Source organism: Paralichthys olivaceus, chromosome 3 (genome assembly GCF_024713975.1).
Source record: "Paralichthys olivaceus isolate ysfri-2021 chromosome 3, ASM2471397v2, whole genome shotgun sequence".
NCBI lineage: Eukaryota > Metazoa > Chordata > Actinopteri > Pleuronectiformes > Paralichthyidae > Paralichthys > Paralichthys olivaceus.
The window spans coordinates 28,321,691-28,347,015 of NC_091095.1; the positions used below are offsets into that span (position 1 = coordinate 28,321,691).

General features: G+C 40.6%; 2 protein-coding genes and 1 long non-coding RNA gene across 3 annotated transcripts; 1 reads left to right on the forward strand and 2 right to left on the reverse strand.

Annotated features, from left to right (window-relative positions):
- Positions 1-1,967: 1,967 nt before the first annotated feature.
- LOC138407278 (uncharacterized) lies at positions 1,968-4,378 on the reverse strand. Its single transcript, XR_011240723.1, has 3 exons — positions 4,176-4,378; positions 2,785-2,867; positions 1,968-2,290 (listed from the first exon to the last, which is right to left on the reverse strand). It is a non-coding gene; the product is annotated as an uncharacterized lncRNA (long non-coding RNA).
- Positions 4,379-12,295: 7,917 nt separating this feature from the next.
- ilf2 (interleukin enhancer binding factor 2) lies at positions 12,296-20,111 on the forward strand. The gene is made up of 15 exons (XM_020105302.2): positions 12,296-12,455; positions 12,868-12,927; positions 13,702-13,744; positions 14,634-14,738; positions 14,843-14,920; positions 15,093-15,195; positions 15,420-15,485; positions 16,065-16,181; positions 16,832-16,910; positions 17,021-17,108; positions 17,195-17,256; positions 17,347-17,461; positions 17,700-17,790; positions 18,526-18,686; positions 19,918-20,111. Exons 1-14 carry the CDS (start codon positions 12,451-12,453, stop codon positions 18,675-18,677), a joined length of 1,164 nt encoding a protein of 387 aa, XP_019960861.1. The 5' UTR covers positions 12,296-12,450; the 3' UTR covers positions 18,678-18,686; positions 19,918-20,111.
- Positions 20,112-20,543: 432 nt separating this feature from the next.
- On the reverse strand, positions 20,544-23,408 carry pex11b (peroxisomal biogenesis factor 11 beta). The gene is made up of 4 exons (XM_020105303.2): positions 22,900-23,408; positions 21,901-22,016; positions 21,621-21,822; positions 20,544-21,452 (listed from the first exon to the last, which is right to left on the reverse strand). The coding sequence occupies exons 1-4, from the start codon at positions 22,953-22,955 to the stop codon at positions 21,056-21,058; spliced, it is 771 nt and encodes a 256-aa protein (XP_019960862.1). The 5' UTR covers positions 22,956-23,408; the 3' UTR covers positions 20,544-21,055.
- Between the last annotated feature and the right edge of the window lie 1,917 nt (positions 23,409-25,325).

The following is a 25,325-nucleotide window of genomic DNA, read 5'->3' on the forward strand; positions in this document are numbered from 1 at the left end:
CTTCGAATCTTAGGGATTCACTGCATAAAACCCAGTCTTCATCTTCTTGGGTGTGTCTTCCTATTGACATACATTTCAAGACCAAAATTAAACATAAAGGGTAAACAGTGGGTAATATACCCTCTTCATTATGGCCATTTTGACAGGAAATAGCAGGTTAACACACGTGTTACCAATCACATTAATGTAGGTTGTGTTCTATTTAGATAGAGCCTTAATTCATATGATAACTATCACCTGTGTTTACCTACTATTTCATTTTAAAATGGCTGCTGTGAAAAAGGTGCATTTCATGTACAAAGTGAAACAAACATATTAACAAACTGTGGCATTGCAGTACTTACGATAATAAAAGGGGCTGAGCCTGGTGTCTGTGTCATTGGGGTTTGAGGTGAGTACACTGGCAAAGGTTCCTGGGGGAGTTGTTTCTTCTCAGTGTAATATTGATCTTCAGCATATTGGATACTTTCAGTCTTCTTACACCATTGAACACACTGAAAAACAGCATCAAAACACAGTTCTGATTTAAGAAGGTAGAGTCTTAATTCAATTCCTACAATAAATGATAATATTTAAAAAAAGTAGTCAAAGAGACTCAAACCCTGCACCTGGCCTACCCAGATAAAAATCTTAATTGTGACCAGTGCTGAGTAGATTTCAGGTAGGGACCAGAGATGAGGTTTTCTGTAATGTATTAAAACATGCACTTGAAAGGACACCAAATATTCATAGGCATGGCCACTGGCACTGGCTTGTATGCAACCTATCCTAATTTTATTGGTTATGTCTGAATGAATCTATCATTACAAAAGTGTATTCAAATAATAATTTTTGAAACTGAGTATAAATGTTTTTTTTGAAACAGTTTCTAATGAAAACTCAAGGTGGAATTTATGTCATCAAAATAAGTAATTATTGTGTAACGTTATATAAGGCTGACAGAGTGAAATATCGTAGTACATTTTCTTGATGACTCACCATCATAACAAAGATGATTATGAGCAGCAATAAGATTGCAGCAGCTAATACTAAGAGGGCAATACCCCATCCAGGAACCCAGTCTCTGCTCCCATCTCTCCTGCTGCTGCTGCCACCACCCGAGGGCTGAGGATCACTGGGCTTTCCCTCTGAGACACCTTGAGAATCTGTCCATTTGTCATGTGGATTCACAGTTGAAGAATTTTCCACTACAGGGTCTTGTGTGGAATTTTGTTCTCCATCACCTGTGTAAGTGCTATGATGTGTTCCATGATGTGTGATTGTGGTTGAAACAAATGTGGTGTCATCAGGAGAGACATTTGTACCACTTAAAGAAGATGTTGTAGGATCTTGCACTGTGATAGTGGTAGAGGTGATTACAGTGGTAGCTGTTGTTGTTGTAGTAGGTATTGTAGTGGTTGTCATTGGTGTTGTTGGTGTTGTAGTGGTTGTCATAGGTGTTGTTGGTGTTGTAGTGGTTGTCATAGGGGTTGTTGGTGTTGTAGTGGTTTTCATAGGTGTTGTTGGTGTTGTAGTGGTTGTTATAGGTGTTGTTGGTGTTGTAGTGGTTGTCATAGGGGTAGTTGGTGTTGTAGTGGTTGTCATAGGGGTAGTTGGTGTTGTAGTGGTTTTCATAGGTGTTGTTGGTGTTGTAGTGGTTGTCATAGGTGTTGTTGGTGTTGTAGTGGTTGTCATAGGTGTTGTTGGTGTTGTAGTGGTTGTCATAGGTGTTGTTGGTGTTGTAGTGGTTGTCATAGGTGTTGTTGGTGTTGTAGTGGTTTTCATAGGTGTTGTTGGTGTTGTAGTGGTTGTCATAGGTGTTGCTGTTGTTGTAGTGGTTGTCATAGGTGTTGTTGGTGTTGTAGTGGTTGTCATAGGTGTTGCTGGTGTTGTAGTGGTTTTCATAGGTGTTGTTGGTGTTGTAGTGGTTGTCATAGGTGTTGTTGGTGTTGTAGTGGTTGTCATAGGTGTTGTTGGTGTTGTAGTAATTTTAGTAGGTGTTGTTGTCATTTTTGGTGTTGTTGTAGTAGCTGATGGCTCAGGCATTTTTTCTATAATTTTGTCAACTGAAGGGAAAAAAAGATTACAAACATTTAATATTGCTTCAAGACACAAGCTGAACTTGACTAAGTTGGATCAACTACAATTATATGTCCAAAAGCAGATCTTACTGGTTGTGTAGTTCAGATTAAGTTGGAGAGTCTGGGGCTGAATGTTGTCGGCATTTTCAACAAATAATATGTGGACAACGGATGGATTGATAGTGAAGGTATTGAAGACAACAGTTGCATTTGCAATAACTGATCCCGAGCTGTGAATGAAAAAAAAAAGTAAATGTTCTGTATTTATAGAGCACTTTTCTAGTCTTGATCACAACTCAAAGCACTTGACAATACAGTTTATTGCCATTAACACATTCACAAACATTCACCTAGTGCATCATCTATGGACTTTTTCTATGCGGGTTGGTATCTTGCTCAAGGAAACTTTGGCATGCAGAGCGGGAAGTCTGGGATTGAACTGCCGATCTTCTGTTTAGAGGATGACAGCTCTAGCTCCTCAGCCACATTGTTAAATGTCATACTGTATGGGACATTCTGGTTCCATTCTTATTGTGAAAAACACCTGTACACCTGATAGTTCCTCAAAAAATACAGTTGTACTTAATACTGAAATACTAAATACCAAAACTGCATTACAAATTAGTTTTGGCTGTGTTGTTCTTTCTGGTTTTTTTACATCTTGCATAATGTATACCCACAAATAGAGTTCCTTTATGAGTATGAGATCTATGGTATATGATACCTGAAAGTCATAGCTGCAACACCTCCATAGAAGCCTTTTGTGGGACATACAGCATCACTAGAGCACTCATAGATGCTATCAAGCTGCAAAACAAGAAGAGGACAAAAAAAGATCAACATCTTTGCTCTAACTTTGAAATACAGAAGTAACAGCACACTGTAGTAAAACCTTACTGCTTACTGTACTACTATTATGTAAGGTATATACTTACTGCATCAGTATCTCTACAGTTCAGTAACAGTAGTCTACACATGTTTGGGCTGAACAGCTCCCATTCTTGTTTGGAATTATATAGTTATTAAGAATATCTAGATACATATCTAATACATTGATTGTAAGGGGAAACATGCAAATAAATAAATTGTCCTTTGAAAGGTTGAGGCGCATTTATCTGCAAACCATGGGCCCTGTTTATGTAGGCCAATCAGTGATAAAACAAAATCTCCAACATCTCATACTGTGTTACAACTAGAAACATGCAGCTGAGATACACAGATAAATGCTCTTGGATAAAGTTAATACTCTTATGTGGAGTTTGTTGTCCAACAAGCATAAGATCACACTCTGACAGAGACAATGTCACATGACTGGTTTTGTGTCAAAGGTCCAGTGTGTAAGATTTAGGTGAAAGGAAACTACTGGCAGAAATTTTATGTAAAATAATCCTCATGATGTTTTCACTAGTTCATTTCATCTAAATTGTATGAATTGTAGTTTTCTTTACCTCAGAAAAGGCCCTTTGTATTTAAATACTTTATATTTACATCGAGGGGTTCCTCTCTACGGAGGCTGCCATGTTTTTTTACATTAGTCCAGACTGGACAAGCTAAACACCTTTTGAGTTTTTTTATGACAATTAAAGACTACCACAGGTTCTCTGTCATTGTTTTTCATTCATCTTTTGGAAGGGGAGGGTGAGGTGAGGGGTGTTTAGCTGTAACATGTAACTTCAACACTAGATATCACTAAATTCTACACACTGAACCTTTAAGTGATCTAATAGCTAAGAAGCTGAAACCTCATTCAGAAGGAGACTTAGTGAAGGAGAGCAGTTGCTACTGTGGAGCTGCTGGAACTAGACAAAGTAAATCTGTTTAACAACTGTCACAGTGCAGATAAATGATATTGAAAAAAACCATTGGGGACACAATCGCGTTTTTTCTCTCTGGCCTTTGATTAAAATAAATGCATAATAAGTACAGAACAATTTTGGGTGTGTGTTCAGTGACATGTTTGATACTATATTTGCAAGCAATGTATGGCTCTACAAACAAGATCAAGATTAGTTTGAAATAAGTTGTCATCATCAGCATTATAAAGGTATGAGATAGTATTGTCATGATGCTACTTATGTGCTTATCATCAACAACATCTATCTTTATTTATCCTACCAAGTCAGTGACTTCTTTATACATGATCTTATATTCCTCAGATGCAGAGTTGAGCAGCTTGCTGTTGAAGACTCTGTTGGTGATCTCCATTGGAAGAAAGAAGACCGTCTGTTCAGAAGAGCTGACTTGCTCTTCACTGAGAAGGTCATGCAGCTGAAGAGACTGGACAGTCAGTAGACCTGCAGGTTCAATGTGAAATATTTTCTATTAACTTAAGGGAGAAACATGAACTGCACAGTTATCCACACATGTAGATATGACAGCTTGCACCCTTAGAAATGATTTAGTGAATATTAGTTTAACAAAATGCTAAAATGATTGATGGGGACTTGAATAACAATGAAAACTAAAAATAAAGATATCAGTGATGTTTTCATATATTGATTTTTTTTTTTTTTTAAAGACTACTGCACTGCATGTTTCTCATGTGGGCCTAGCAGTAGGTTCAAAAATATTTACTTCCTCTGTCAAGAGTTTATCGTGAATTTGAGTGCAGCATTGTAATGCGTTCTCTTTTCAATAGCAGACAGAGGTACAGAAGGACACTTTTTAAATATCTAAATATATCTAACACATACCTAATTATCACTCTTAGAAATATGTGGCTGTGCCTGAGCATCAAGCAGTGTCCTTTAAAGTCAGTGCAGAAGAAGAGAAAGTGTGGTCTATTTAACCTACTCCACTTGTTTTAGTATACGGCAGAGTAGTCATTGGTTGTTGTGCATTATACGGATCCACTATAATGGACCTTTTTGACCATAGTAAGCACAACTTTTAAGGTTAGTAATACAATTTTGACTAAGATGTTTCTAACTTGCCTGGTTGAATAGATGGAATCTTGAAATATGGTGCCCTGGGCTGCTGGTTATTTAGATTTTCATTTTTGCTGCAGTCTGTGTGTTTTTACCTGTGCTATAGTTTTTTCTGTTTTATCTGTCCTGCTTCCTGTCTTGGCCAGGTATTCCTTTGGAGGTACATTGCTGGTTAAATAAATGAATTAAATGTAGTTTTCATTACATACTGTTCTGCTACACTGAATTATACTGTACATTTTGTTCTACCAAATTTCCTAAAACCCAGTCTCTTGAACATGTCCAGTATGTTACCAAATATTTCATTTCAGTTGTCTTATTTTAGGTGGTGCCTCAGTAAATATGCAAAACCCAGTATTGTGTTTTGAGCAGTACACCTCTCGTTGTCTCTGAGTTGTAAAGGATAGAAATTTCAGGAATACAGACACAAGTTCATTACAAGTACATTCATTTTATTTTTCCAAACACCATATATGAGGGAATATTTCTTACCTGATGTTGTCACAAAACACATGGTCCACAGCCATCCCAGTTGTAACATGGTGAGTCCAAGTCAAGTTAGCTAATCAAGTACTGTTCTGGTGATCTCTGAGATGTTCCGACTTGAAGACATAAATGGTGTTGTAGTTTTTTTATGTGGAGGGTTTTATTCACTCAGGTTAAGAATGGGCAGGGATTAGAGGCTGGTCCAGAATTGAATGATATCTCTTCTGCATTATTCAGATGAAAAGGCAAAAGTGCCTCACATACACCCTCACTGTTTACTTTGGCTAAGAAATCAAGCTTAATTTCGTATGTGGAGATATCGGTGTGTTGCATAAACTTTTGATTTCAAATACTATCTCATCTTAAGTTTACTTTCAGGTATTGTGTGGGTGCAGCCTATTATATACCCCATTGTCAGGGTTAATTGTCAAACTAAAAGCCTTGGGAGGATGTTTAGTTTTTAAATCTACTAAAACAACATACAATCACAATCATCTTTATTTTCCCACTCTTTCAGGTTATTTTAACTGTTGTCATTTGCAGGTAACTGCTTATATCAAGTTCTGTTTGTACATGTCTGCTACTGGTACGACTGCAGGTACTACTCAACAAAAAGGAAATTAACATACCATGAGCATTAAACAAAGAAAGAATAAGTTGTATATATTTCTGATCTCCTATTAAATGTTCAAACAACAACAGGTTTTATGGAATTCCTCACATGACAGATTTCTTATTTTTCAAATTTGTCATGGGAGTCATGTATAACATATGTTGTTATTCACAAATCCATTATAATAGGTAAATACTTTATATGTAAATGTATATTGTGGGATGCCCTAATATATTTTCTGTACTGAACAACTGTATTTCAATGTTAGATGTGTTTGATCTAGATCATCTAACATTAAATCCACTGCAGAAATCAACACTTCAATTTAACCTTATCACCAGGAGCTCTTTTGACATCTTTCACAGTCACAAGTCACAGAAGTGACAAATGAAAAGTTGCATTGTCTTTGTAGGCTTGTTTTGGTGTCAGTAGTTTGATTCCAACATTGACCACTTTACTTTCGGTGTTGCCTATCTGTCTGTAGTGTTGCTGTTAGTAATGGTTGCAATAGAACCCCACCCCCCACTCCTTCAAAAAATACATGGGTGGAGCTTATCAGTGGTGACAGGAGCTGATGGATTACACCTCTTCGTTTTGAATGTTGTGATTTGATTTCAAAAACACTAAGAGAAAAACAAACAATCCAATCCCACCCTGAATACACAAAACATGATGGTTCATATGACACATCTTCATCATACCTCTACTGTAGAGGTATAGCGCAACACAAGGTATACAAATCTACAGTGTGCATCAGGAATAAGGCAACACACCAACAGACATGTAAAACTGACTGATTTCAATTCAATTCAAAACCCAATTATGTTTAGTGACAAAACTGATTGTTATAAGTCATAAACAAACGTATTAAATAATAAATAATAAAGATCACAAGCACCATTCAACTAAAAGATAATTGACGAATATGAAAGACAAACCCAACCCAACCCACAAATAACAACAATCTTATACTTAGATTGATAATAAATCGACATTCCACTTTTGCCTGCTTGTGAGCTAAGAGAGGGGTTTGTATCTTGTAATGTCTTAGGTGACATAAAGGTCCGGTCATCCTGTGTCAGGTTTCCTCCTCACTTCCCCCTCTGACCTGTGCTCACTTTGCACTTTAATAATCAACACCATCACTGATCACAAGTTATTAGGACACATAAGGGACTGACGTTTGCTTTGTATTTGTTTGTTTCGCTCTAGAGTTTATGAGACACATGTTTAAAAATGAGAAGCAACAGAATACATAACGTGAGGTGCACAGTCAGGACATCAGGATTAAAGTGATGAAGTCATGATCCGATCTCTGTCCTTCTTCATATTTGTATGTATGTATGAGCTTGTAATAACAGAAACAGTCTATAAAACTTTTTAAACCACTTTCTAAATAAAAAGAGAGTTCATATTTGACTGATTTTATTAACTGATAGTAACTGATAAAAAAGCAGCCATGTGCAGTAATATTGGAAAATGTGGATGTGATACATTGAAATTCATTGAGATGCATTGTTGTGCATTTGAATCATTGATCGCTGAATACTAATCAAATCGTAAGGACTAGTGAAGGTGCACACCTTTAGTGAGCACACAGTCATGTCAGACAGGCAGGAAGCACCTCCCACCTCCTGTCCCAGTTGTGGTGGTTTTTCCAGTGCCTCCAGTTTACAGCTAATTATCCAAAAGACAAAAACAGATATAGTTAACTTGTGTCTTGCCAATGTACACGCATGAGCTACTAGTTAATGTAATATGTAAGGGGATACAGGTTATTGTACTGTAGGGGAGACACTAGGTTATGCGTTAACTATTTAAAATGTGCCTTGTAGCACTGCAGGTGAATAGGATTTTTAAAAAAGACCTGGAACATATTACCACAGAACTTCCCCAGTTAATGAATAACATCAAGAAATGTTCTATGCAGATTACCTCCTCTCTCAAATGTGAAAGGTGGGAATTGCTGGGGGAACTCCCATCATGCACTGAGCACTTCTCCACTTCTCTCTGTCTCTCTACCCCCCCACATTCTTTCATTTATTTATTTTAATACATGTCAATGTCTATTTCACTTTGTACTCCCATAGTCTCTCTCTCTCTTTTACTCTCTCATTGCAGATATCTCTGACCCCGGAACCTCAAGACAACAACTTTGACCATTATTACTATTATTAATTACACTATTTCAGTTATTAATTATGATATGAATTGTGCCTGTAATCAATAATAATTAATAATCTTTACACTGTTATTGTTTACATTTAAACTAGTCAGATCTGATACCTGATGGCGCTCAAAGTGTCCCCGGTCTTTCCCTACTTCCCCCTCCCCACTATCACTCTCTCTTCTCTCTACTCTTTTCCACCCATCTCTCCTCTCCTTCCCCCGTTTTCTTTGCTCATTGAGCCTGGTTCTAGAGGTTTTTCCCTGTTAATGAGGGAGTTTTTCCTCCACAGTTGCCAAAGTGCTGCTCATTGTGGGAACTGTTGGGTTTCTCTATATTTAATATGATTTTAAGGTCCTGACCTTCTAAGCCTTTAGATAATGTGTATTATGATTTGGTGCTATACAAATAAAATTGAATTGAATTGAACTGAAATTTCTCGATTCTCTCGATACATCACGAGACAGAACAGAACTTATTGATTCATGTTTTCGGCTACGTTCACTTTTTTAGCAGGTTTCCTCCGCTGCATGATTATAACCATAAGCGGCCTAAGGATCAGGACAGATGAACATTGAAGTCCTAAAGTCTAAGGTCTTAAAGTTGTCCTGTATGTATCATACCACAGGTGGAATGAGCACACAGACCTATGGGGGGTTGCGATCACCTTCAATTATAGGCTGTGGCAATAGCTTTCACTATTTATTGTGACAAATCCTGCCTTGTAAAAGGTTTCCCTAAATGTAGTGTAGTCCAAGACCCAAACAGCTGCTCTGATCTCCTGAAACCAGCCGTCCTGTCAATGTAAGTGTGTAATGTGCACACCAGGCAGTATGGTGTTTACTGGTTTCAGCCTTTTTTTTCAATACATTAAAAGCCAAACCTGAGGGTAGACTGAGTCTAAAGGTAAATCTGACTGATTCTATTAGGCAGCAGAGTCAAAAGCTGTCATATCTAAGAAATTACATACAATGTGATTGCAATAAAAGTAAGACAAAAGGAATCAGGAGTTCAAATGCCACTGTAGTGTTATGGAAGTTTTTTAGAAGATGGTGAAAGGAGAACTCAGGCAGCAGCTGATGTCTTATACAGAAGATTTGAATGTAGACTTGATCAGCAAGGAGACCAGAAGGTGGAACAATATACAAACGCTAACAAAGTAACATGAAAAATTGTCACCCCCAAGTCTGAAGATGTTTCCCACAGCATCAACATATACCCTGTACTTGCTTCACCCATTCTATTACACCAGCACATCATCCATGAAAGGCTAATTGCAGCTAATTGCTGTCCTTCTCTATGTTACATGTAGGTGTTCACATCCTATTGGATATTTAAGCCTAAAGCATGTATTCCTAAATCACATTGTGTCCTTACATCTAGCCACTGATGTTATACCCAAAAGGGTTAGAGTTTGGTGCCTCTTTGTCTGGCCTTTGAATTAGGTAAAGGTCCTTGAGTGTAGACATAACAATGTGCTGCTAGTTGGCCCTTTATCTATAAACTGACCTTGGGTACTGCTTGGAAATAAGACAGTATGTGTGGAAGTAGACACTATTCTCCTAATGGTGTAGAGATACACCATTGGTGTAGCAGTGATTTAAAGGTAGTTAGTTGGCGAGACTTATCTTGTCAGGCAGGGAGTTCCAGAGCCTTGGGATCCTGACAGAGAAAGCTCAGTCACCTTGAGTAGCCAGCCTTGACCTAGGGACAGCTAAAATGGACAGGCTGGTTGATTTCAGGTTGCGAATACGATTGTAGTGTGTCAAGAGCTGTGACTGTGACACCTATTTAGCTGTTGTTTTAATATTGGTTTAATATTGAGAAATAATGGGAGTTTGCCTGTTAGCTGATCGGGACCTAAGATTATTATCTCTGTTCTGTTTGAATTTAACTGAAGGAAGTTAAGGGAAATCCATTCCTTAATGGCAGCTAGGCACTTTATTAGGACACTCATCACACTGATGTCTGGCTTAAAATACAAGTAGATTTGGGTCATTGGCATAGAAATTATATGATATCCCATTAAAATCGCTGATGACATAATAGATGAATAGACATAATAGCTGATGACGTAATGGATAGCGGCAATAGGATGGGACCAAAAATAGAACCTTGTGGCACCCCGCACATCATGGAGCCAAGGATGAGATGGTATGTCCAATGGAAACAGAAATCTGAGAGATAAGACTTAAACCATCTAATGGCAGTTCAAGATATGCAGACTTCCTATATGGCAGATCAATAAAGGTGAAGGTTGGTACAGAATATTCAAGAATATATGGAGTACAAAATGGAACCCCACAGAGCAGTGTTTGTAGTCTGGTGCTGTTTAACATTATGATAAATTATATTTTTGAGAAAATTGTGATGGCCCTGCCTGACTGTTGAGAGTGTCGGACAGTTACTGTGTTTTCCAATGTGTCCTTGAAGGTACCAGAGGAGTGCATTGGGGACAGCCAGCAGGTTCAGATCACCTGGGCCTCCCATAGGATACAAGTCCAGCTGGCTTTTCACTTGGACTCATCCCGGCCAGTGTTTGCACGTTTGTCTTTTGTTTGACGTTTGTTGTGCTTTCGCTCCACCACACCTTACACGTCACTATGCTCACACACTCACATCGACATTACTGACACTACTGACATACACACTCCACCTTTATTGTTAATCCTTGGTTGTTTAATTTATAATAAATACTTTAAACTACCGTCATCCACTGTGTCCATCTCAAAATCAATAAAATAATAGGAAAATTATTATATGCTGACGATGGGTCATTATGTATTAGGGGAAGGAATTTTAAATATATACAGAAAAATTGCAGGATACAAGTGCGATAGTGGAACAATGGACAAACGTGTGGGCTTTCAAATAATCAGTGGCAAAGACACAACCGATATGTTTTTCCAAATGCCATAAAACAATATTTTTGAAACTATATGGAGCAAGTCAATGTCATTTGATTTCTTAGAATGATGTCTGATGAAAAGCTGACCTTGAGATAGCATATTGAAAAGATTATAAAAGAAGAATAGAAATGTCAACAATCTACTGAGATGTCTGTCAGGATACGACTGGGGATCACACAGAGTATCATTGTTGAAAGCCTGAAATCAGGCCCTTATGAGATCAAAACTACATTATGGATGTACAGCATATATGTCAGCAGCAGTGTAAGCAGCACACTTACTAGGTCACCTTAATAAGCTGGATGTGGAGCAGGCAAAAGTACAGGAGTCTGCAGCAGAGTATTTAATACATCACCAGTAGCTGCCATGCAAGTGGAAATGGGGGAAGAGCCATTAAGAATTAGAAGAGTAAAAATCATGCTATCATACTGGAATAATCTGCAGGGACATAGTAGCTCACATCATACAAAGACCATTATAGAGGACTGCTGGGAGCATAATGAAACACATTTTGTCATCATAAGTTTTGGTTGGGTAGGATATATTAAAGCAAAAAATGTAGGTTTATATATGAACTCCATCCTCTACTATTCCTCCCTGCTATTTGTGTCACCATCAGTAGATATAAATATACAACAATTACTGAGGAAAAGATCCAAACAAATACCTACTGATAGGATAACAAGAGAATTACATTCAGCACTTCAGAGGCAAACGTTTGATTTTACAGATGACTCAAAAGACCCTGAGACTGGATGTACAGGAGCAGCATTTTTATGCATGACGTAACCATCAAAAAAAGAACGACTCAGTGTTTGCAGTAGAGCTTGTGGCTATTTTGATAACGTTGCAGTGGGTTGAGGAAAACAACAAAGACAATGCACTAATAGCATCAGACAGCATCACACAGCACTGATAAGCATTAAATCAACAAAATCATGCAGACAAGATCTTCTCTACCATCCATTAAACGCACTACACAATGTGGGTCCGACTGGTCGCTTCATTTGGGTTCCTGCCCGTGTAGTAGTTGACGGAAATGAAATCTAATTTTGTTTTACTGTCAATCTCATGTCCCACACTCCAGTCCGGTAGGTGGCAGTAATGCCTGGAGCTGGTTTTTCAACCGCCAATCGAAGTAAACGAGGAAGAAGAAGCAGCAGCAGAAGAAGAAGAAGAACGTATTACAGAAGAAGAAGAAGCACCAGCACAAGAAGCATCTCCTCAAAGGGACGTTGAACATTTTCTCTCAAGATTTTCGAATTTAATTGCCAAAACGTCGTACGCAATGAGGTACTCGTCATTTTCTACGCTGGACATTCCATTCCATGGTGTATGACAGCTTGTCTGAGCAGAGTGTTGACGTTAGCTGACGTGTTGCTAGTAAGATAGCAACGTACATGGTTAGACCGCTGCACACTAGCTAACACCTTAACCATGTACATTAGTGATAATATGAATGAATATGATGTGAAGCGTGTTCACGACACCATCTCTGAAGTGTTGTGGTTCTTCTACCTTCTATATCGGTTATTTAAAAGCTGCCCGGTATGCTAACGTTAGCTATTGTGGCCTAGCCAAGTTTACGAATGAATGAATGAACCTACACGCTAGCTTAGTAGCATAGTATGCGTCTTCGCTGTGAGATCAAATCGTAAATTTCAAACCTTTCTGAGTGTTCTTGCATTCCTGTGTTTGTGTCCAGAGGAGACCGTGGCAGGGGCCGGGGAGGCCGCTTCGGTTCCCGGGGAGGACTGGTCCAGGGGTGAGTTGAACCTTATAGATGCTCCTCACGTTTTTATCAACAAATAGCGGCATCATGAATCTAAGCTTAGACCGATGTTAATAGATGAGGGGCACCATGATTCCCTTTCACTTAAAAAGTATCACTGCTTATTAATGATTACCTGGGTCTGGGTGATAAATACCTACTTAGCCACCAATCATGTGGCTGCAGTGCATAGAACCCCGAAGATACAGGTGTGATTTCAAGTTTTGTTTTTTCAAAGTTCCAACCAAACATGTGATCAGCTGATTGTTTGTTGTGCACTGTGTAGAAGTTTTAGCCAACATAAACAATATTTGTTGTGACAAATCCTTTGGCTTCAGGAACACTATGTAAGAATTGATCTCATGTGCAAGAAATTGCTGGTTTTCTTTTCGCCATCACTGTTTCTTGTTCATTCACATTTCTGCAACCAAGCAAGTATCCGTATTCCAAATAGACTGCTTCCTGTTTACACTGTAACACATACACCAAGTGTAAACAAATGGTCATGTGATATGCATATTCAGGCATGCTAGTAAGGATGACAAATTTAATCAAAAAGACCCCCAAATTAAAATTCTGAACTAAAATATTCACATTTAAAGTAGAATCAGTTATTTTATTTCTGCCTGAATGAGCTGAGGTGTCCGACAGTCTGAAGAATAAAAAATGTATAACTGTCCAAATCCTCCTAGTCCTCAGTGTACATCAGATATTCTGTTCTTATGAGGTCATTATTAAAAAACTGCAAACTGTGTATCTCTTTCTTAGGTACCGTCCATTTGTCCCACACATCCCATTTGATTTTTATGTGGTAAGTAAAAAAGTGTATCACTGCCCTGTCGTAAGCTCCACTCCATCTTGGCTGCAGTTAGCATCATTGTTGGATGTGGTTGGTTAGATGTGCTCTGTTGTATAAGCACACCCTCGAGTGATGTCACAGTGTCCAGAACTGTAATCTCAAAGATCTTGTGTTGCCCTGACGTAAATGCTGGACCTGAGGGTTTTTCTACAAAGAGCCTCTCACAGAGCAACAAGACACATTTGTAAAGAAGTGAGAACTGCTCAGCTTATACCTTTCATGTGTGAACATCCCAACCACATCCATAGTGACTGGTGTTTGAATGGTGTACACTGTGTTTCAGTCATTGTGAATAAAGCGAACACATTTTTTTCAGCTGACAAAGCAAATCATTAGACTTTTGGATTGAATTGGAACTCTACAGTAGACATGGAACTACAACTACACCTTTTCAATTGGAGGAGCAACTTTTACCACAAAGAGGCTTTGAATTACTCTCAGACCAAGATAGTGGAGTCTTATACTGTTATGTGTTGAGTTACACGCAGCATCTATTTCACTTCTTGCCATCCTGTGAGATGGAATCCCCCACATGTGGCTCTCTCTGAGGTTTCTATGTTTTTCCCCTGTTAATAGGTTTTTTTTAGTAGTTTTTTTAGTCTTCTCGAGGGTTAAGAACGGAGGATGTCCCACCTTGTTAAGCCCTATGATACAAACTGGGATTTGTGAATATGGGCTATGTTGCGCACTTCCCAAACACAACAGCCTGTTGCACTATGCCTCGTTCACATACGCAGAATTGTCTTTCTAACTTGTGTTGAGGAGACCATGTTCTCCTTATAAAACTGCCACAGTTAACGAGTAGCACTGAGAACTGAAACAGGCTGTTGTTTGTCTCAAGTGTGAGATGGCCTTTCCCAGAGTGAAACCTGCCCCTGATGAGACGGCTTTCAACGAGTGTTTGCTGAAGAGAAACCAGGACCTGAGCCCCACACCTGCTGAGCAGGTCAGTCCACAGACCTGCACTCAGACAAGTTACTCTCATGTGTTTGTGCTCACAGTTTGTTGGTTATTGACAGAAACCTTATTTCCCTGTCTCTTTCTGCATAGTCCTCCATCTTGTCCCTGGTCACTAAGATCAATAATGTTATCGACAACTTGATTGTCGCACCCGGTAACTTTGAAGTGGTAAGTCATTGACTGTGTCATCACATACTGAAGCTGTATAATGATGTATGCTGTGTGACCAGTAAAGATTGATTTGACAGTTACAGTTTCATGTATTGAATGAAAATATGTGTGTGTGTGTGTATTCATACAAATTCCTTTTAATAATGTCGACCCTGTGTCTCTTTCATAGCAAATTGAAGAGGTACGTCAGGTGGGCTCTTACAAGAAGGGTACCATGACAACAGGACACAATGTTGCTGACCTGGTCGTAATCCTCAAGATTCTCCCAACATGTGAGTGATTTCAAGGAAGTGAAGTCACATGCTTAAAAACTGTAAAAATTAACATTGTCTAAAATATAAACAGCTGCTGCTATACTTATCTTCTCTTTAAAGGTCCTGTGTGTACGATTTAGGTGATTAATCTCTGTCAGGAGTCAAAATGTGGTTGACGTAAAGCGAAATTTATTTACATCCCTTTACATCTGTTTTATATTGGGGTTTTTTTTATTTTAAAGTGGAAGCAGTTGCTGCTCTGGGAAACAAAGTAGTGGAGACCCTTCGCACACAGGATCCTGCTGAAGGTAAGGCAGAGTTCCTCACTTCCTAACAGGTAGAAGGCATATCCCACATTTTCAGATACATACATTGTCTGCATAGTCTTTGAAAAGCAAGACATGTAATGAAAATTGATTTTTCATATTGCGTAGCAACTTAGGGAGTCTCATCAGAGTAGATCGCACCAGACAGAAAGTGGGACACAGGCATCTCCTTTCCATCAAAGGTAACCTAATGCTGGGCTGCTGCTAGTGCTGGTTCAGAGCTAGTTCAAACAGTAAACCTTTTAAAGGGATTGTGAACCCAAAACTGAAAATTCACTCATCTACTCAGCACTATGCAGATGGAGGGGTGCAAGAAGTGTTTGAGTCCACTAAACACTTTAGGAGTATCAGGGCTAAACCTTGTTGCAGCAGAATCCAATACAATTGAAGTCGATGGTGAGCTATTCTTCAGACGTAGTAAAACAGAAAAAAACACAATGTAAATGACCTAGTTCAGCTCGACATTTATATTCCACTCGAAACAAGGTCATTTACACAGTGTTTTAAGACTAAATGAATATTTGTATGACTGGCAGCTGACTTTTTATCTGCTTTTTTCAGTGCTATCCATGCTGACCAACGAGACGGGCTTCGAGATCAGTTCAGCTGATGCCACCGTCAAGATCCTCATCACAACCGTTCCTCCCAACCTGCGCAAGCTGGACCCTGAGCTGCACTGTAAAGCTTACAGAACACACATACCATCACAGATGTACACTGACAATGCAGTAGGGTTGTGCCAAGTTTTTTGTAAATGGGACACAATAGGATAGTGTAGCCAGCAGTGCATTCTGTGCATTATTGTCTTTTAATTAGCATGTTGATGGAAAAAAAAATCTCATTCATCATTTAATTGTAGTTTTTTCATTTTTGCCTGAACATATTTTCAGTACAGAAGTACCTTTAGAGCAAATACATCAGAGCCTCACTGCTACCTGGTGAACAGAACTCCATCAAGAGACCACCAGCTGCTTTTAAAATATTGAATACATGTAGGTGGTAGTAACTAATTATCTCTTCATTAGATGTTTGAGTGTAAGTCATTGCTGTGTTCACCCATGCAGTTTCCCATCATCTTGAATGAATGCTAAAATTCTTAAAGACAGCTTACAGGTTTATTCGGTCTTTACCAAATTATATACATCAGTTTTCTAAATGTGTGACCAAATTCAAATCAGATAATTTTTCCTATGTTGATCAATGTTGTGATTTATTTCAGGGCTTTATCTTGTATGTGTAATTGCATTCAGAGGAAGCATGTAGTCCAAGGTCTGGTTGGAATTCAGCCCTAAATACTTGCATTCAATGTGTTCTTGTGTTCTCCTCAGTGGACATTAAGGTGCTGCAGAGTGCACTCGCTGCCATCCGCCACGCCCGCTGGTTTGAGGAGAATGCCTCTCAGTCAACGTGAGTAAATCTAGTTTTCTGTCACCAAAGCAGATTAATGCAAAGGCACAGCCTCACAATACAAACATCAATTAAACATAATTTTAACTCAATGCATTATTCATCTTTAGGGTCAAAGTGCTGATTCGCCTGCTGAAGGACCTGAGGCTTCGCTTCCCTGGTTTTGAACCCCTTACTCCCTGGATCCTGGACTTGCTTGTAAGACTCTTAAGTCCTCTTAGTTGATAAGACAACATGTACATCTTAGGCCTTTAATGCTATACTGGGGACACAATGTGTTGCAGGGCCACTCTGCAGTGATGAACAACCCATCCAGGCAGCCCCTGTCCCTGAATGTGGCCTACAGGTTGGTTGCCTTTCACCTCAGGTCTCACCTTTGTATCGTCACCACAGATGGGACACTGTGTCTAAGCTTAGTGTTGGACTGTGTTTTAAGGCGCTGCCTGCAGATGCTGGCTGCTGGTCTCTTTCTGCCTGGCTCTGTGGGCATCACCGACCCCTGTGAGAGTGGAAACTTCCGAGTGCACACTGTCATGACTCTAGAACAGCAGGTAGGTGTGATCCTGCTCCTTTATTGCCAAAGATACAGGTTGCTGGATTCAGGACATCTCAAAAGGATAAACTCCTTTCCTGCTGTTTAACTGGAATTGTTTATGGTGATGTAGAAGGCATAGCACATCTATCACACACATCTGTATTCCCTCAAAAGATCCTGTATGGGTCACAGCATCGTAAATTAGACTGAATGCGGTGACGGTGTGTAAATGTAATTTGTGTGCGTTTGTGCAGGACATGGTTTGTTTCACAGCTCAGTCTCTGGTGAGGGTGCTCTCTCATGGAGGATACAGGAAGATCCTTGGCCTGGAGGGAGATGCCAGCTGTAAGAATCTCATTTTCACTATGACAGGTTTCCTGTTTACTGCAGGGGTAGAACACTTACTCAGTATATAGGTGTGTCAGTGTTTGTAGTTATTGAGCTATAACTAAAATCTCATACTACATGCCAATGTTCTGTTTATAATGTTAAATCTTTTGTTTTTATTTATTACCTGAAGGCTGCATAGCCACTGTTGTTTTTTTGCACGTTCAAGTATTCACAAGTCCCACAGCCACACATCAGACATCTCTCAGCTCAGGTTGCTAATGTGCAACATCTTCCAGGAAGAAACTACTGGTGTTTCCCAACAATTACTTAGACTGGCAGCACACAGTAGCCTCATTTGTCCCACCACAGTTTCATGATAAACACTTTTTTACACTACTTTTGCCATCATAGCATTTGTGACTTGTTTTTTGCCTTCGCTCTATTGTAGAGCAGTGCTGTCACACTCTCACAAACATGTATTCAGACATCCACCAATGGTTTAACCATTCTCAACAAGTGGGCAGTACCTGTCATGAGACAGACCCAGCACTCTGTGCCAGGACTGTGCTCATTAGCTAATTGCAATAAGCAACTCTGACCAATCTGACTTCTTACCCTGGCAACTAGTTGTGTAGAAAACACTGTAGCATCAGTGATGACGATAATAGTCTACATAGTTTCATCAGTGACATCTGAACAATGAGTGTCTCCAACATCAAGTAGCAGCTCTCAATAATAATGTTTTTGCAGACCTGGCAACAGAGATGTCTACATGGGACGGTGTGATCGTCACCCCATCAGAGAAGGCCTATGAGAAACCTCCAGAGAGGAAGGAGGAGGAAGATGAAGCGTTGGAGGAGGGAGGAGATGGAGAGGATGAGAGCATGGAGACCCAGGAGTGATGGGCTCAGGTTAGAGCATCTCCACATTCTACCACCACCTACAAACATTCAGCAGCTCACCTACTGTACACATTCCCTACTTCAATTATAGTATAGTTCTTCTAATTCTTATTCTATTTGACAGTGTGTACAGCCTGGTGCACATTAGGACTTTCAACTCTTGACTGATAAAAAAACCGTGGGAGACCACAGACATGATACTTTCTGGCCAAATCATCTAGTGTGTGAGTTCTGACGATTATATAAAAAAATCGGATAAATTTAAGACCACACACTCACTGTTATAGAAAAAAATTCACAGTGGTGATTCCAGAGACTTGGAATCTCCCAGAAACAACTTTTTAGGTGCATTACCACAACTTTCTGAACTGGAGTGTGGGAATTTTGCGTTATTGAAGAAGACAACAAACATGTATGTGCAACATCGTGTCCTGTTTTGCAGCGCAAATCAAAGAAGAAAATGGATGTAGGGGCGTGCGATATTGACAAAAAAATGTGTTATCTCTATTTTCTGGGATTTGCCGATAACAATAATTTGACCACTGGTGGAGCCTGACCCTCTGTCCGGAATGAGAGTTAGAGTGAGAGAGGGAAGGAAAAAGAGAGAGATAAGGCTGAGAGACCCACGCCCACACATTGAATGAGACGGCAGGCTTTGTGATCTCTAGAACGCTGGAAAAATGATTTATTGTCATCACATACTGGGCTAGTGGAGAGGAGCGCTCTTTCCATGTGCCTGTATGCAGGCTTTGCGCACCACGGCTCGGCCTGTGGAGCTCGTGCGAGACCCTGGCTCTCCCTCACTCACTCAAGGGGCGTATGCTCTACCCAATACTTGATAATGTGAGCTCGCACATTCTTAAACAACAATAAAGATATTATCGTAGACCATACATATCACACACCCCTATGTGGATGTAGTCATGGCTGAGAAGGGTTTGTCCGCAGCACTGGAGGCGAGAAGAAATGTATTGTTTTTAGTCGAAGCTGTACAAGTACCCAACCTCCGTCTGGTGATGCTGGCTGTTTTGTTTTTCTGTCTGAGCCAATTATTGCAAATATCAAACATGTTTGATTATCCTCTGATGTGCAGTAGCCTTTAGCAGTGACAGTAATAATGTCAATAAAGAAAATAAATAAACTGCTCGATATTGGTCAGTTAGCCATGGTCATGTACATCTACAGACACACACACATCATAGGTGAATTTACTCACTTGTGTACTGTTCTCTCTCCACAGTGGGTATTGGTTGTTGATGAGGAACCCCTCCCTGGGCAGAGACAGCAGCAGGAAGTGTTGGACTTGAAGGTCACTGGTCCCATGATGTGCACAGAGAGAACACCTCTTTTTTTTTTTTGTACTGGTTTTACTTTGCCTGTGTTGTTTGTACCTCCTCTTTGTATTAGTTAATAGTAAAGATTTTTTTTAATTTAGCTTGAGTCCTGTTGTTTGTGCCAAATTAAGAAGATAATAAGAGAGCTGGATCGGACGAGGATTCTTTTCTACCCCACAGATAGCTTATGCCTGTGAACTGACATTAAACATTTTATAGAAAGGATGAGTGTCTGACACATTCAAATAATACCAATTAAATTTTCTCTATAACAAGGTCCTAATATTACCATCCACACAGCAGTGCTGTGAATGGGGTCCAAATGAGACCGATTGATCTAGAGGTTTTCCCCTTCATTAAGTAGACTTGCCCACAACCCTTTTGAAGATGTGTTATAAGAGTTTCATGGCAGATGATGCTGACCACCACTGGATTATGGTTATGTGCAGTTTGCCTTTTTTATGCAACAAGATTTAAAAACTACATGTTGTCTGAATGACACCTTACAGGGTATAGAGGTCCCAAGAGAGACTCCAACCTAAAACACTTTTATTTGGACATGAGTTGCTAACAAGAGCTCTGCTAGTAATACGTACTGAAAATGAACACCTGGGTCAGTATGTCACTGTTTGACTTCTCTAATATGAATAAAGGTGATGCCTACAAACGCCATTAGAGTGGCTGATGATCAGTTAAACAGACGGAAACTTGTGTTACACATGCAACACACCACAATCATTAGAATAATCAAGCAAGGAGTCTTCCAATGTCATGGCTTAGTGCAGCATCACTACACCTTAGCATAGAGGGGACCTATTGAAGCAGAGCTGCTATCGATCAGCTCTGAGGCCGGGAGGTGTTTAGCAGTTTTTGATGCTGAGTCAAAGAAACTTGAGCGTCACTTATTTTGGGCTTGTCTCCAGGATTTGGATGCCCTGCTATCATTTCAGAACTTGCCTTACTTCACAGGGCGATCAGTGGGTTTACTGCTAGTTCACAGTCCTCCCTGTGGCTCCTTAGGACCTCTCCACTGTGTATCTGGGTTCATGGCTTGAGTTTGAGCCAGGGGTGGACCATGGTAAGGATAGAGAGGACAGAGGAGGCCAAGCCACAGGCCCCAACAAAGCCCGGCCCTGTGGGGTAAATCCCGAGCCGTTCCAGAGGGATGAAGATATCGCAGCTGTTCTTCAGCAGGTCCAAGAGCAGCGGCGGGTTGCTGTACAGCACTGTCACTATCAGGTGGAGCTGTCTGCGGAGCCACATAGACATGGCAGGTAATGCCGGAGTGGCGGAGGACGACAGTGGGTCATCAGGCAGAGCGGTGCTGGGGTAGGGAGAGGGTGGGGATTTGGCGGCTCTGTAGCGCGCTTCACTCTCCATAAGGAGCCGGAGCTCATACACATCTCGAGTCAGGTTGAGGATCAGAGCAAAAAGGTAGTACCTGCAGAGTGTTCAGAGTGATGAGTACATGTTGGCCAATTCCACATAAACTAGTGGATACATAGCTGGTGCAAATAGAGTTAGGTGATGTGTGTTGTTCTTTGTGCTGAAGATAAGTTGGTCATTATAAGGTACATGTAGACAAGAGAGAAACAAGAACCTAGTTCACCTGAAAGACCTCTGACTCCATTTGTGCTGGTCCAGCTTGGAGATAAAGCCTGTCTTTCCAGCCCACAGAACATTGTCACAGGCAAAGTACATGGCTCTGTTGAGGTGGCTGATGGTCAGACAGAGCCTCAGCACGCCGTCAGAGAGGTGTATGGCCCTCTTGGCTGCCTCCAGTGCCTCGATAGAGTTTCCCAGACGCAGCACTGTTGGGACACAGACAGATCAGTCACACTCTTTCAGCTTTGGTATTTGCAAACGACAAAATTGGCTGCTGCACTCACGTTTTCTGGTAAGGCTCATGTGTGCTTCCAGCTGACTGATGGTTTTGCGGAGTTCAGCTGCTGCCCCGCCCTTTTGTAGGGTGTAGCCCAACAGGGTGCAGGCATACTGAGTAGCCCTGTGAGTCACAGCACACTGTCAGTCTCTTTCATGAAGAAGGCTAAGGTTCACCATTAGATGGACACAAACACCATGCAAAGTAAATTATTGAAGAGTGTCTCTATTAAACTGCTTTCAGACATGAACTCCAGAAAATCTCCAGACATTCTCTGGAGGGGCAGTATATGAGAATGCAAATTGTCCGAAAGACAATCTCCGGACTTTCTCGAGTTTCTCCGGCCAGCCCACTTGTAAAACACTGGATAATTCCTCTTGACGCAAAAATGAAAAACACTTAAATAAAAATATATCTCACATGCCACACATGTAGAAGACACAGACAAAGGATGTCAAGAGAGCTTTTTGTGATTAGAGACGATGCTAATGTTGATGTGCAGTAAACCAAAACAGGTGGTATCCACGGAAAAATGAATGCGCTACATCCGTGCTCTGCCTGCTGTGCCCCCCCTCACCTGAACGTTCCGGAGAGTCCTGTGCTGTTGTGGTACGGCTGACCGGATAATCTCCTGCTGTGTCGCTCATACATGAAAGGTGAACTTTGGTGAAAGTAAAAAAGTACAGACCTACTTCTGCGGACATTCTCCGGAGTTCACAGTGATATAAAATATGACCACGGGTATGGGAGGTAGGTATTTTTGGGAAGCCTCCCAGCATGCACTGGGTCAGGAGACTAAGATGTAGGTGTCAGTCTAATAATTAATTATACATAACTCAAAAACTAGAACTAACTTCCACATTCCACTTAACAAGTTTGGGATTGAGGACCTGTTGCTATGACAACAGCTGCGTGACAACCTATGGGTCAAACTGAGGTCAGTCATGACCAATGGCAGGAGGACACGCTGAGCACGTGTCCTGAGTGGAGGACGGGGTGTGTTTACCTGAACAGTCGCTCCTTGGCCTGACTCTGAGCGGAGAAGCGGAGCCACGAGTCCATACCGGCTGCTCGGTGTGTGACGGTAACCCGCTGCTTTTAACAGGTGTGGAGGCAGCAGACAACCCGCTGCTGTTCCCGCTGGTCGACAAGTGCACCGGACTGGAGGGGACGTCTGCTTAAGCAATGTTCTGAGGTCACGTCACGCCACAGCACCTCCACCAATTATCTGACGGATATCCGCGTTCCACCTTCTTCCTTTAACGATCGACTACACGCCAGCCGCCACCTGCTGTGCGGAGGATGAAACTGCATCTGCTCCTTTTTATTGTTAGATTCTACACACAACAGCAACACTACAGAGACTCAGGGAAGCACAAGGAGAGCAGCTACACAATTGTCATATATAAACATCTTTGTTGACGGATTCTGTGGAATACATTTTCGTATATGAAACAGCTTTGTGCTTCACATCAAGTTTGGTGAAAATCCCTACATGTGTTGCATAACACTAACCTTAATCTAAACTTTAAACATGTCTTCACCACAAAATGTAATCATTTATGGCATACACACACACACACACACACACACTATACTACTTTATAATATAATTGAAACTGTTATTAGTTTGAGATCGTTCAAACTCAAAGTAATAGGATTTTGAGTCATGACATTAATTCGGAAAAACATAACCGAATTTCTAAGTATTACTTATTTTTGTAAAAAAACGGATTGGGTAATGTAATGATATCAGGACTCTAATCCTGTGTATGAAAAATGTGGTCAGACATTTTTGTTTTACAATATCACATTGTCTCAGAAAAGATGGAAATGGTGAGATTTTAGTTTTATCCATCTGTAAATTATAAACCTGAATAAACGCACCACACTTCATGAGAACAATATATAATAGTTTATAGTTTCACAAAGTTTTGTCAGCTCATATATATTAATATGATGCATCCCTCATCTTTGGACCATTTTTATTACATTCTCATAACAATGAAGGGAGGTAGGTCAGTCCATAGCGACTTGGCTTGGGAACCGGAGGGTGGCCGGTTCAAGTCCAGCATGGACAGAAGTTGGAGAGGTGCCAATTAAGCTCCTGGGCAGTGCCGAGGTGCCCTTGAGTAAGGCACAGAACCCCCCAATTGCTCCCCAGGTGCTTTCATGGCTGCCCACTGTTCTGTGTGTGGTCACTGTGTTCCGTGTGTTCCGTGTGTGCTCCGTTCGGATGGGTTAAATACAGATTTCCCCATGTCAGCATGTTTCATGCTGTGTGTGGGACCATAAAGACGAATCTTAATGTAGTGGCCGTTTTAACCCTGCCTGTTTGGAATTTGTTTCCAGTTTCAGGAAGCAAAGCTGCAGCCAGCATTGCCACAGGCCAATTAAACAGCCCGTTCTAAACACACATTTAGTACAGCACTGCACTAGTCCAAAAGAGATGTCAATTCACAGAGGTTGGCAGCAAAACATGTACCATGGTCTCCAAACAGGTTGAGCAGTGATGACTGCAAATGGGGTTTTCATTTGTGTCCTGTATCTAACTGTGCCTTGTGTTCACCTCAGTGTGAGTGTTTGTGTGTTGAATGCTGATCCCACCTCAGGGTGGATCTACAGGATCAAGTAATCAGTGTTCCAAATGTCACATCCAGCTTCACCACTTGACTGCTCTCATCAGTACCCCCTGTGGGTTATGGTTTGGGTCTTCTTTAACACTGGACACTGGAGGTCCGGACAATACAGTCTCTTTTGTATCAGAGCAGTAAATTCATTCATACCTGTGTGTCACAGAATCATCTCAACTCAAAAGTCCACCTGGTCCTGGTCAATCTCCTTTAACCTCTCACTGGGTGCTGTGATTGATTTGGTTTGGTGTTGTCCAGGGCCCTCACAGTCTCCTACAGTTGTTGTATGAGATGTCTTCTTCCTCTCTGTGGGTCTGTCTTGAGGGTGGAGCAGCAGAGGAGTTAGGGTGTAGACTGTTGGTGGTTGGTGCTGACACTGTTGATTGTGGCCTGTTATCCTTCCCTGCAATGGCATCTGCTAGTGAGGATGAACAAGGCTATTATTATTTTCATTATGCTTAAATAAAGTTAAAAAACAAGTAATCAATTTTGTTATGAGTATGAGAGTGTTTGAAGTGTTTTACTTCTTCCTCTGCAACGCTGTCTGTGACAGGTTTCCAAGGTGGGAAGTCATGTGTGTAGTTTTGTTGGTACAAATGAAAAAACTAACTTGTGAATAAATAACCTGTGATCATATTTATATGCAGTTCATATGTAATTACATAATGATGCATTCATGTACATGCTGTAGTTGTAAAAGTTGTATGTAGAGAGTAGGTGAAGCATGTTGAGGCTGTTTGACATGGTTCTCCTCTTCTGCATGCCGACGTGTCCTCGGGCATGTTACTGAACTCCGAAT

What these genes read in the sequence shown, in the direction of transcription:
- ilf2 (XM_020105302.2), top strand. An exon ending in GAGAATGCCTCTCAGTCAAC is followed by an intron (nt 16,911 to 17,020) that starts GTGAGTAAATCT and finishes ATTCATCTTTAG; the next exon opens with GGTCAAAGTGCTGATTCGCC. An exon ending in CCTGGAGGGAGATGCCAGCT is followed by an intron (nt 17,791 to 18,525) that starts GTAAGAATCTCA and finishes ATGTTTTTGCAG; the next exon opens with ACCTGGCAACAGAGATGTCT.
- pex11b (XM_020105303.2), bottom strand. Translation starts at nt 22,955, where the DNA reads ATGGACTCGTGGCTCCGCTTCTCCGCTCAGAGTCAGGCCAAGGAGCGA. An exon ending in GCCAAGGAGCGACTGTTCAG is followed by an intron (nt 22,017 to 22,899) that starts GTAAACACACCC and finishes TGTGACTCACAG; the next exon opens with GGCTACTCAGTATGCCTGCA. An exon ending in CATGAGCCTTACCAGAAAAC is followed by an intron (nt 21,823 to 21,900) that starts GTGAGTGCAGCA and finishes GTGTCCCAACAG; the next exon opens with TGCTGCGTCTGGGAAACTCT.